The 13,479-nt window shown below is 39.4% G+C and overlaps 1 protein-coding gene across 8 annotated transcripts in view; it reads left to right on the plus strand.

Annotated features, from left to right (window-relative positions):
* LOC139757752 (peptidylglycine alpha-amidating monooxygenase-like) overlaps positions 1–13,479 on the plus strand; it is a 151,173-nt gene that overhangs the window by 119,631 nt on the left and 18,063 nt on the right. For 7 of the 8 annotated variants that reach the window (XM_071678512.1, XM_071678513.1, XM_071678517.1 and 4 more), the window contains one exon: positions 1,121–1,217. In XM_071678512.1, coding sequence (XP_071534613.1) covers positions 1,121–1,217 — 97 coding nt within the window. Of the gene's footprint in view, positions 1–1,120; positions 1,218–2,406; positions 2,861–13,479 lie in introns of those variants that run through there. The other variant, XM_071678518.1, reaches the window with a different exon arrangement.

Here is a 13,479-nt window from a genome sequence, read left to right on the forward strand (position 1 = left end):
GGAGGGATTAAGTTTGATCAGATTTTGTCACCTCTTTTTGCTGGGAGAAGATTTAGAGAGATATAAGCAATGTACAAACAAAAGAACCTTTATAATTTTTGATGATATGTCTTGGATTGAGATTAATCCAAAATCAAGGTTTTTGGCAAAGAATGAAATAAGTAAGTTTTGAAATACCCCGTTGTGATTGCTTCTTGGAAGACTTCTGCAAGAGAATATGCCCAGCTAAATCTTTGAGAGAATTCAGTGAGATTGCCTGGGACTTTTGAGGGCAACACTTTTTTGTGCATCTACGAAGTTTGAAACCCTTCCAAACGAGATATATCTTATCTTGAATGAAAAGATTTGTTTTATTGGCCCAACCTGGCTTGAATATTAGAGTGCATGATAACAGGTTGGTAGCTTCCACTCTGGTCATTCTTAGAAACATTTCCTTGGAGGAGATTCACAAAAGAAGTCTTTGAAATTCCTCACACACTATTGTTAAAGGAAACCTCAAATTAGATATCATGGATCAACCTTGTATAGTACTTTCAAGGTAGAGTATCACTAATGTGCTACAGGATAACCTCTAGGGTAACTGTTTTTACTGTATGTTCCTCTTAGTTGAGAAGTTTTTTCTCTGACCCACCTCCTGCACATTGGTATGCTGTCAAAGCTCATGGGACTAATTTACCCTGGAGAGAAAGATGAGTTTTGAAGAATGAAAAACTCTTTCTCTCTGGGTTTTTTGTAGTGAGAGCAAGTTTTCCAAGTTTTTGTCTTCTACATTCCTTTCATTTCTCTTTTTTGAAAAATGCAATTCTCTAAACAGATAGTAATGACCACTAGAGTGGCAACTGTGTCCCAAAATTATGAGATGACCACCGTGACAGCCAACAGGATGATTACATCTTCACTAAGTGGGTGGGGTACTAATTGGGTGAAGGGTGGACCTGGACCAAACCACAGGCTGCAGTTGCTGAATAGGGGAGTTAAAGAGGAATAGCAAATTATAGTTTTCAAACTACCAGGGATCTTGGAGATTTGCTGAAAGTCCACAGGACATTGCTGTGGAGAGAAGCAGTTTTTCTTTCATCAAAACACATTTTTCAACTACCATGCATGAATTATTTTACAGGGTTTCAGTAATCCCCATGATATAGTTGCATCTGTGGATGGATTTGAAGTGTATGTTGCAGAAATTGGACCTAACAAGCTATGGAAATTTGAACTTGGTAAGTTAGAATGAATTTCTTTTGGTTGATGGTAGTCTCTTTGGTATAAACCTTCCAGACTGGTTTATTTTTATAGATGTATTATTCTTCTTGTACCATGCCAATGTTTCTTGCTGTGTTGCATTAGCTAAAGGCATAGGACTCAGCAAAATCTTTAAAACTTACTTCAGTAGACTCTTGGTTATCTTTATATAATTGTATTGGTATTTTAGATTTTTTGAATATTAGCTTTAGGTTGCAGGTATTGATAACATCATATCCATTATGCTCTACCTCACCATTGAGTAGATTACAGAGTCCCTTAGTAACCCATGGAAGTACTACTCTGATACAGTATTTGATTGAATTTACATTCCAGTCCACCAAATGTTTTGCCACTCATCCTTAAGCTCCTTGCAATGCCATGTAAGAAGAATAGAAAAAAAATACCCGCAACATACCATAATCATGTCTTTATACACACTTTTAATTGTTACATGCAAGTGGTGACTGTTGGTGTTGGCAAAATCCACCATGAATGAAAAGTTCCCTTTGGCAAGACTATCATTGGGAATACAGTCTCGTCAAAGAACTTCTCACTCCAAAGGAGTCCATTATTTCCCTTCTGTTACAAGTAGTGTAGCCTTGAAGCTGCAGGTGCTCCCGGAAAGGGTTCTTAGGTAACACCAAGATTCTCTCATAGAATGTGGTTCTGGGGTAGGTATGAATCAGTAATTGGTGACTGTTTAACTTAAACAACAGGCAAACCTATGTGAAAAAATCTTTACCATAAGTATTAAGTGTTACTATTTGACCTTTCACTCTTGAAAGTATGGAGATGGTAACTGAAATACAAAAAGGAAGAATTTCATGAAATGCCTTCCTTCAAGTACTTGAGGGATTTTATTTTTTTTTTATATAGACAGACTTAATGCAAGTTACCCAGTATTCAGTGATTGCTTTGTAAAAGGGGATCATACTTGTCATGTTGTACATAGTATGTAGTGGTCATCGCTGTCTTAGATTATCACGCTGTTGAGCTTTAGGTGACATAGATGTTGAGATATCATTTCATGAAGTGCAGACATGGAAGGCATATATTTATTGAATTTCATACAGTATGGGTCAGTAGTTAGTTGACTTGTTTTCATGAGGATTAAACTTTTAGTATTGACATGATTTTGAGATTACTCCATGTATTTTGTCTCAGATGAAGATGCTCCAGCTCCCACCACTCAAAAGCCTGGTCTTCTTGAGCATATCTCCAGCATCATCTCATTTCTTCTTTAGTAAGACTTTTATGGAACAGAAGGTGCAGTTCTCTCAACATATAGGCTAAAATATCCCTCATACTTCTGATTGTAATTTTTCTTAGTTTTATATTTTGATTTGTATGTTTCATCTACTTTTGTTTGTATGATTTAAGAAATTTTGTATGATTGTTAGTTGAAACTGTTAAGAAGAATTGTTTTGGTACTGGATTGAAGATGAACTTGAAAAGATTCTGCAGTTCTTGAAATCTTATCATCAGTGTTATACATGACAGCTAGATAGTGGATGTGAGCAAATGATGCTGTTCTTCATCTGTTCCCAGGGATACCTCATTGGTGTGGAAAATTACAAATAAGTATTTATATTTTTTTTATTATACTTTGTCGCTGTCTCCCGCGTTTGCGAGGTAGCGCAAGGAAACAGACGAAAGAAATGGCCCAACCCCCCCCCCCCATACACATGTATATACATACGTCCACACACGCAAATATACATACCTACACAGCTTTCCATGATTTACCCCAGACGCTTCACATGCCTTGATTCAATCCACTGACAGCACGTCAACCCCGGTATACCACATCGCTCCAATTCACTCTATTCCTTGCACTCCTTTCACCCTCCTGCATGTTCAGGCCCCGATCACACAGCAATAAGTATAAAGATGAATTTTTTTGTGTGATTACTACTGATTATTATTTGTGTGTTATGTTACAGGGAGAGAGTTTTACTTTCATGTTGCCCCATCTCCTAACCTTATATATATACATATAGCTATCCCTAGGGATAGGGGAGAAAGAATACTTCCCACGTATTCCCTGCATGTCGTAGAAGGCGACTAAAAGGGAAGGGAGCGGGGGGCTGGAAATCCTCCCCTCTCGGTTTTTTTTAATTTTCCAAAAGAAGGGACAGAGAAGGGGGCCAGGTGAGGATATTCCCTCAAAGGTCCAGTCCTCTGTTCTTAACGCAACCTTGCTAATGCGGGAGATTGCGAATAGTATGAAAGAAAATATATAAAGTATAAAAAAAAAAAAAAAAAATATATATATATATATATATATATATATATATATATATATATATATATATATATATATATATATATATATATATATTTTTTTTTTTTTTTTTTCGCTGTCTCCCGCGTTTGCGAGGTAGCGCAAGGAAACAGACGAAAGAACTGGCCCAACCCACCCCCATACACATGTATATACATACGTCCACACACGCAAATATACATACCTACACAGCTTTCCATGCTTTACCCCAGACACTTCACATGCCTTGATTCAATCCACTGACAGCACGTCAACCCCGGTATACCACATCGATCCAATTCACTCTATTCCTTGCCCTCCTTACACCCTCCTGCATGTTCAGGCCCCGATCACACAAAATCTTTTTCACTCCATCTTTCCACCTCCAATTTGGTCTCCCTCTTCTCCTCGTTCCCTCCACCTCCGACACGTATATCCTCTTGGTCAATCTTTCCTCACTCATTCTCTCCATGTGACCAAACCATTTCAAAACACCCTCTTCTGCTCTCTCAACCACGCTCTTTTTATTTCCACACATCTCTCTTACCCTTACGTTACTTACTCGATCATATATATATGATCGAGTATATATATATATATATATATATATATATATATATATATATATATTTTTTCATACTATTCGCCATTTCCCGCGTTTGCGAGGTAGCGTTAAGAACAGAGGACTGGGCCTTAGAGGGAAAATCCTCACCTGGCCCCCTTCTCTGTTCCTTCTTTTGGAAAATCAAAAAAAAACGAGAGGGGAGGATTTCCAGCCACCCGCTCCCTCCCCTTTTAGTCGCCTTCTACGACACGCAGGGAATACGTGGGAAGTATTCTTTCTCCCCTATCCCCAGGGATATATATATATCAACTGTATTGTTGACTGGTTGGTAAGGTTATTTAATGTATGTATGACTCATGGTGAGGTGCCTGAGGATTGGCGGAATGCGTGCATAGTGCCATTGTACAAAGGCAAAGGGGATAAGAGTGAGTGCTCAAATTACAGAGGTATAAGTTTGTTGAGTATTCCTGGTAAATTATATGGGAGGGTATTGATTGAGAGGGTGAAGGCATGTACAGAGCATCAGATTGGGGAAGAGCAGTGCGGTTTCAGAAGTGGTAGAGGATGTGTGGATCAGGTGTTTGCTTTGAAGAATGTATGTGAGAAATACTTAGAAAAGCAAATGGATTTGTATGTAGCATTTATGGATCTGGAGAAGGCATATGATAGAGTTGATAGAGATGCTCTGTGGAAGGTATTAAGAATATATGGTGTGGGAGGCAAGTTGTTAGAAGCAGTGAAAAGTTTTTATCGAGGATGTAAGGCATGTGTACGTGTAGGAAGAGAGGAAAGTGATTGGTTCTCAGTGAATGTAGGTTTGCGGCAGGGGTGTGTGATGTCTCCATGGTTGTTTAATTTGTTTATGGATGGGGTTGTAAAGGAGGTAAATGCAAGAGTCCTGGAAAGAGGGGCAAGTATGAAGTCTGTTGGGGATGAGAGAGCTTGGGAAGTGAGTCAATTGTTGTTCGCTGATGATACAGCGCTGGTGGCTGATTCATGTGAGAAACTGCAGAAGCTGGTGACTGAGTTTGGTAAAGTGTGTGGAAGAAGAAAGTTGAGAGTAAATGTGAATAAGAGCAAGGTTATTAGGTACAGTAGGGGTGAGGGTCAAGTCAATTGGGAGGTGAGTTTGAATGGAGAAAAACTGGAGGAAGTGAAGTGTTTTAGATATCTGGGAGTGGATCTGTCAGCGGATGGAACCATGGAAGCGGAAGTGGATCATAGGGTGGGGGAGGGGGCGAAAATTTTGGGAGCCTTGAAAAATGTGTGGAAGTCGAGAACATTATCTCGGAAAGCAAAAATGGGTATGTTTGAGGGAATAGTGGTTCCAACAATGCTGTATGGTTGCGAGGCGTGGGCTATGGATAGAGATGTGCGCAGGAGGATGGATGTGCTGGAAATGAGATGTTTGAGGACAATGTGTGGTGTGAGGTGGTTTGATCGAGTAAGTAACGTAAGGGTAAGAGAGATGTGTGGAAATAAAAAGAGCGTGGTCGAGAGAGCAGAAGAGGGTGTTTTGAAATGGTTTGGGCACATGGAGAGAATGAGTGAGGAGAGATTGACCAAGAGGATATATGTGTCGGAGGTGGAGGGAACGAGGAGAAGAGGGAGACCAAATTGGAGGTGGAAAGATGGAGTGAAAAAGATTTTGTGTGATCGGGGCCTGAACATGCAGGAGGGTGAAAGGAGGGCAAGAAATAGAGTGAATTGGAGTCATGTGGTATACAGGGGTTGACGTGCTGTCAGTGGATTGAATCAAGGCATGTGAAGCGTCTGGGGTAAACCATGGAAAGCTGTGTAGGTATGTATATTTGCGTGTGTGGACGTGTGTATGTACATGTGTATGGGGGGGGGGGGGGTTGGGCCATTTCTTTTCGTCTGTTTCCTTGCGCTACCTCGCAAACGCGGGAGACAGCGACAAATTATAAAAAAAAAAAAAAAAAAAAAAAAAAAAAAAAAAAAAATATATATATATATATATATATATATATAAACCATGGAAAGCTGTGTAGGTATGTATATTTGCGTGTGTGGACGTGTGTATGTACATGTGTATGGGGGGGGGGGTTGGGCCATTTCTTTCGTCTGTTTCCTTGCGCTACCTCGCAAACGCGGGAGACAGCGACAAAGTATAAAAAAAAAAAAATATATATATATATATGTATATGTATATATATATATATATATATATATATATATATATATATATATATATATATATATATATATATGAATGTGCTGGAAATGAGATGTTTGAGGACAATGTGTGGTGTGAGGTGGTTTGATCGAGTAAGTAACGTAAGGGTAAGAGAGATGTGTGGAAATAAAAAGAGCGTAGTTGAGAGAGCAGAAGAGGGTGTTTTGAAATGGTTCGGGCACATGGAGAGAATGAGTGAGGAAAGATTGACCAAGAGAATATATGTGTCGGAGGTGGAGGGAACGAGGAGAAGAGGGAGACCAAATTGGAGGTGGAAAGATGGAGTGAAAAAGATTTTGTGTGATCGGGGCCTGAACATGCAGGAGGGTGAAAGGAGGGCAAGGAATAGAGTGAATTGGAGCGATGTGGTATACCGGGGTTGACGTGCTGTCAGTGGATTGAATCAAGGCATGTGAAGTGTCTGGGGTAAACCATGGAAAGCTGTGTAGGTATGTATATTTGCGTGTGTGGACGTATGTATGTACATATGCATGGGGGTGGGTTGGGCCATTTCTTTCGTCTGTTTCCTTGCGCTACCTCGCAAACGCGGGAGACAGCGACAAAGCAAAAAAAAAAAAAAAATCCTGATCCATATATATCTTTTCTTTCAAACTATTCGCCATTTCCCGCATTAGCGAGGTAGCGTTAAGAACAGAGGAGACTGGGCCTTTGAGGGAATACCCTCACCTGGCCCAATTCTCTGTTCCTTCTTTTGGAAAATTAAAAAAAAACGAGAGGGGAGGATTTCCAGCCCCCCGCTCCCTCCCCTTTTAGTCGCCTTCTACGACACGCAGGGAATACGTGGGAAGTATTCTTTCTCCCCTATCCCCAGGGATAAATCCATATATATACATATACTTTACTACAGTTTATGTACTTGCTAGCCAACAGTTTGCCTTTTTAAAATTCTTTTAATGTGTGACTGTAGTGATAGATTAGGCACAGTGTCAACCCCCTGGTCTCTTTCACATGCAGATTCCTGTGAATTATTTTTCAATAGGTAATAACTACTCTAATGAATCTTATGCTTTTTCCCATCCTCATTGCCTTGCATATACTTGGGCTGAATAGCATCACCTATTTATCTGACCAGTTTGGAGTGTTTGCAGGTTCTCTTGTAGGCTGATGCAATCTTCGTCATTCTTTACTTCTCTCATGACCTTGGTATCTTCAGGTGAGATCTTATCTTTATAGTAAGCTTTGTTTCCACAAATCCAACTTAATTAGGTGCACTTTCCTACTTGTTATCCTTGAATTCCAGCTCTCTGCCATTTACTATAAATCCATCGTCATTTGCATACATATCTTTCAGTCTGACATAACCATTCTACAGAGCTGGAAGGGCTTGCCAAACATTTCCTTATCCTTGCACATAAAAGCAATGATGATATTTGCCAGTAGGTTGTCTATTTCCATAATTATCCTGACATGGTGTTTTGGTGACATCTGAGGTACAGTTTCAACCCCAAAAGCTGTCTTACAGAGTTTCCTTTAGCATGTTTCCTGGTTGATCATATTCATATTAAGGATTCATATTTAGGTCTTTTATTATTGCTCTGATCTATCAACATTTCTTTGGATTTGCCAGATTGAATTTCATCAGCAATATATAGTATCACACGCTTTGGAGCTTGTGAAAGTCTCTCTGCAAGATGATGGAATCCACATCATTTTGTATTTCTCTCATCATCATAGGACCATCTTCAAACATATTTAGGTGTGTCCAGTTCATGTGGCATCACTGGCAACCCCAGCCCTTTTTGAGAAGGCTCCCCTGACATGCATCCTGTGCTCCTATCCACCAAAATAATTTTCTATCCATTGTATGTATTCCATGTGTTTTGATCAATCCATTCAGTCCATTCTGTTTTTTTTTTAGTTTAACAAGCAAGGCATGTAATGAATGCTACACACTAATCCTGCCATGTTGGCAAAATCTTATCATATGTACTCTTATGGAGGTAGGTAATACTAAGTCTTCTTATGTCTGTCTGAAACGCCAGCTTCTTGCCAACTTCCTGTATGATATAGTGTCAAACACCTTTTGATTGTCCAGGAACACACAATCTACCCAGTCATATATCTTATCAGAAATGTGAGTGATTATATTTATTTTTATTTATTTTGCTTTGTCGCTGTCTCCTGCGTTAGCGAGGTAGCGCAAGGAAACAGACGAAAGAATGGCCCAACCCGCCCACATACACATGTATATACATACACATCCACACACGCAAATATACATACCTATACATCTCAATGTACACATATATATACACACACAGACATTTACATATATATTATAGGGAGGGAGCTCTACACTCATGGGGCCCATCTCTTTACCCTTCTCTATGTTTATGTATGTATGTTTGAATATCTGCCATTTGGTTCCCCTTTAGAGTGGAATCCTTCATTTTTAGGTGTTTTCTATAGATTGATTTCACAAAATGTATGCATTGGTTTGTAAAGCCAATTTAATATTAGTGAAAAGATGAATAATAAATATTTTCTGGTATATCTTTTTAAGGTGAATTAATTTGAATGAGCATTTATGTCTCTGGAACATAACTGCCCCTGTATTATTTCTTAACCATTTGTATTCCAGTGTAGAGCTCTCCAGTATAGTCGGCATTCTGCATTTGTTTTAAAGTTATGATTGCTGTTGCCCATGCTTGATAGAATATTAGATACCCGAAAACTCAGTTTCTGTTTTAACATGGATACTTATAGTGTTATATACTTCATGAGATTCTGTATCATCCAGTTGTAGATAATTGATAGTTTTTTAAGTACATGAACACATCTTTTCCTATGATTTTTATTTATGCCAATAAAGTATAAAACTCTAAATCTTCAGAATTTTTAAAGATAATACTAGGGTAGTCTGTGAGTAATGTAAGGTGTTTAGGGAAATGGTGTTTACATGTGTGAGAGGAATATGTGGCATGCAGAAGGTGAGATGTGGGCATGTGAGAAAGAGTAGTGAGTGGTGAGATGAGAAAGTGAAGTTACTTGTTGAAAACAAAAATTGTTTATGGGTATTGCCTGCAAGGAAGGGGTGTAAATGATTGGAAAGTGTATAAGAGGAGGCAGGCATGGGCTGAGAAAGGGGACAAATAAGAGATGGATTAGAGAGCATTAACAAACGTCAAGGAAAATAAGAAAGTATTTTTGAAGGAGGTAAATAATTTAAGGGGAACAAATAGGAGCATTAATGAGGGGGAGCAGATGTGGAAATAACAACTGGCAAAGGAGAGGTGAAGAGAAGATGGACTGAGTACTTTGAAGAACTGTTGAATGTGTTAGATGATAGGGTGCAAAAAGTGGGGATTTTGAGAGATGGAGTTATACAGAGTCATGGCACCTGAAGTGTGTCAAAGCATCTGGCGTACATAGATTGTAGTTATATTTCTTATGAAAGATGATGAATGTATTGCTTCTTGGTTAGTTGGGGTTTTCAGAGTATTTATGGATGAAGGTGAATATTTGAATTAGATGCATAAGTTTGTAGGATATATATCAGGTAAGTTACATGGAAGAGTGGTGACTGAGAGATTGGTGGTGTTCTCAGCATCAGACTGGGGAGTTATAATGTGTATGTATGAAAGGAGGAAGCTGAGAGATAATGTGAAGAAAGCAATTAATGAGGTTTAGCAGGAGAGTGAGACAAGTTAGTTTGAGTGAAGTGAACCTAGAAGGAAGTGGAGTGCATAAGAGACTTGGGAGTAGATTTAGTGGTACATGAGCATTGGGAGCTAAAGTGAACCATTGGATTGGTGAGGGGACAAAGTGCTTGATGCAGTGAGAAATGTATGGAAAGAGAGGTCACTAACACTGTCTGTGAGGGCCAAGATGTTTTGGTTGTCCTAAGAGTGATGTATGGATGCAAGGCATTGGCCATAAATCAAAAAGAATGGAAGATGCATCTGTTGGGGATGAAATGTTTGAGATCAAAATGTGGTGTGAGAAGGGTTGATCAAGTAAGAAATGAGAGGATAAGAGAAGAGGTGTGGTAATAAGAAGAGTATGGCTGAAATGGTATGGACATAAGGAGAGGATGAGTAAGTAGAAACTGACAGAAGTGAAGGGAACATGGAGGATGAGGAAATGAAGTATAAGTTGGAAGTATGGAGTGAAAAGTCTTTTGAGTTATCGAAACTTGAACAAGGAGGAAGGTGTGAGGTGTACATGGGATTCTGGCATTGTGGTATACAGGAGGCAACATTTTGTCTGTAGACTCAACCAGGGTTTATGATGTTGTTAGGGAAAACTATGGAAAGGAATGTGGGGTTTAGCTGTGAATGGAGGGCCCTGGTTTTGGTGCATTATACATCACAGCTAGAAAGTGGATGTGGGCAAATGAGGTTATCTGTTATCTGTTCCTGGTGTTACCTTACTAATGTAGGACATTATGTAACATTTGAATATAAAATAACTATCAGGATTATGTTGGTTTTTCCTCATTTCCATTGTACTACCTTTTGAACTCAAGGTACAATATATTGGAATATTGTTTAAAGTTTTAGCTTTCTTATCCTTAAGCTTAGTTCTCAAAATTACTGAGGAAACAAATAAAACAATTACATGAAGTTTTGTTCATATAGTATCATCTCAATAAGTCAAATCTCAATGGGACTGCCTTGAAATTCAAGTTAACTTCTGCTTTGCAAAAAACCAGTTATCCACATTGCTGTGTAAGTGTTTCCCTCTGTAACCTGATATGCTTACGTACAGTCTAATTGAAATACTGTATATTGAGCCCTTGCTGTAATGCACTGAAATGTTTTAGACATAATGTTCATTACAGATTTGTTAAATCACAATGGAAATACACTTTGCTGATTTTTTTTTATCTGAAGTGCCATAGGCAACTGATTACCTTAATGAAGGCTATTTTATATATTCTACATGATAATAATGATGATAATAATAATACTGATAATAATGATAACAATGATGATAACAACAATGATAATAATATGGAGGTGGAAAGATGAGTGAAAAAGATTTTGAGCAATCAGGACCTGAACATACAGGAGGGTGAAAGGTAGGCAAGGAATGGAGTGAAATGGATTGATGTGATGTACCAGGATCAAGGTGCTGCCAATGGACTGAACCAGGGCATGTGAAACGTCTGAGGTAAACTAGGGAAAGGTCTATGGGGCCTGGAAGTGGAAAGGGAGCTGTGGTTTTGGGACATTATTCATTACATAGAGACTGAGAGTGAACGAATGTGGCCTTTTTTGTCTTTTCCTGGCGCTACCTCGCTGAAGGGTGTGGGGGATGTTATTTTTTGTGTGGCGGTGTAGCGACTGGAATGGATAAAGGCAGCAAGTATGAATATGTACATGTGTATATATGCATATTTTGATATGTATATGCATGTATGTGTGCATGCATGAGCATTTATGTATATATATGTGTATATGAGTGGATGGGCCATTCTTCATCTGTTTCCTGGTGCTAACTCGCTGATGTAGGAAACAGTGATTAAGTATAATTGATACAAATGAATAGTGATAATAATAATAATAATAATAATAATAATAATAATAATAATAATAATAAGCTGGTGACTGAGTTTGGTAAAGTGTGTGAAAGAAGAAAGTTAAGAGTAAATGTGAATAAGAGCAAGGTAATTAGGTACAGTAGGGTTGAGGGTCAAGTCAATTGGGAGGTAAGTTTGAATGGAGAAAAACTGGAGGAAGTAAAGTGTTTTAGATATCTGGGAGTGGATCTGGCAGCAGATGGAACCATGGAAGTGGAAGTGGATCATAGGGTGGGGGAGGGGGCGAAAATCCTGGGAGCCTTGAAGAATGTTTGGAAGTCAAGAACATTATCTCGGAAAGCAAAAATGGGTATGTTTGAAGGAATAGTGGTTCCAACAATGTTGTATGGTTGCGAGGCGTGGGCTATGGATAGAGTTGTGCGCAGGAGGATGGATGTGCTGGAAATGAGATGTTTGAGGACAATGTGTGGTGTGAGGTGGTTTGATCGAGTAAGTGACGTAAGGGTAAGAGAGATATGTGGAAATAAAAAGAGTGTGGTTGAGAGAGCAGGAGAGGGTGTTTTGAAATGGTTTGGGCACATGGAGAGAATGAGTGAGGAAAGATTGACCAAGAGGATATATGTGTCGGAGGTGGAGGGAACGAGGAGAAGTGGGAGACCAAATTGGAGGTGGAAAGATGGAGTGAAAAAGATTTTGTGTGATCGGGGCCTGAACATGCAGGAGGGTGAAAGGAGGGCAAGGAATAGAGTGAATTGGATCGATGTGGTATACCGAGGTAGACGTGCTGTCAGTGGATTGAATCACGGCATGTGAAGCGTCTGGGGTAAACCATGGAAAGCTGTGTAGGTATGTATATTTGCGTGTGTGGACGTATGTATATACAGGTGTATGGGGTGGGTTGGGCCATTTCTTTCGTCTGTTTCCTTGTGCTACCTTGCAAACGCGGGAGATAGCGACAAAGCAAAAAATAAAAAATAAAAAAATAATAATAATAATAATAATGATGTCTCCATGGTTGTTTAATTTGTTTGTGGATGGGGTTGTTAGGGAGGTGAATGCAAGAGTTTTGGAAAGAGGGGCAAGTATGAAGTCTGTTGGGGATGAGAGAGCTTGGGAAGTGAGTCAGTTTTTGTTCGCTGATGATACAGCGCTGGTGGCTGATTCATGTGAGAAACTGCAGAAGCTGGTGACTGAGTTTGGTAAAGTGTGTGAAAGAAGAAAGTTAAGAGTAAATGTGAATAAGAGCAAGGTTATTAGGTACAGTAGGGTTGAGGGTCAAGTCAATTGGGAGGTAAGTTTGAATGGAGAAAAACTGGAGGAAGTAAAGTGTTTTAGATATCTAGGAGTGGATCTGGCAGCGGATGGAACCATGGAAGCAGAAGTGGATCATAGGGTGGGGGAGGGGGCGAAAATCCTGGGAGCCTTGAAGAATGTGTGGAAGTCGAGAACATTATCTCGGAAAGCAAAAATGGGTATGTTTGAAGGAATAGTGGTTCCAACAATGTTGTATGGTTGCGAGGCGTGGGCTATGGATAGAGTTGTGCGCAGGAGGATGGATGTGCTGGAAATGAGATGTTTGAGGACAATGTGTGGTGTGAGGTGGTTTGATCGAGTAAGTGACGTAAGGGTAAGAGAGATGTGTGGAAATAAAAAGCGTGGTTGAGAGAGCAGAAGAGGGTGTTTTGAAATGGTTTGGGCACATGGAG

Source organism: Panulirus ornatus, chromosome 28 (assembly GCF_036320965.1).
Source record: "Panulirus ornatus isolate Po-2019 chromosome 28, ASM3632096v1, whole genome shotgun sequence".
Taxonomy (NCBI): Eukaryota; Metazoa; Arthropoda; class Malacostraca; order Decapoda; family Palinuridae; genus Panulirus; species Panulirus ornatus.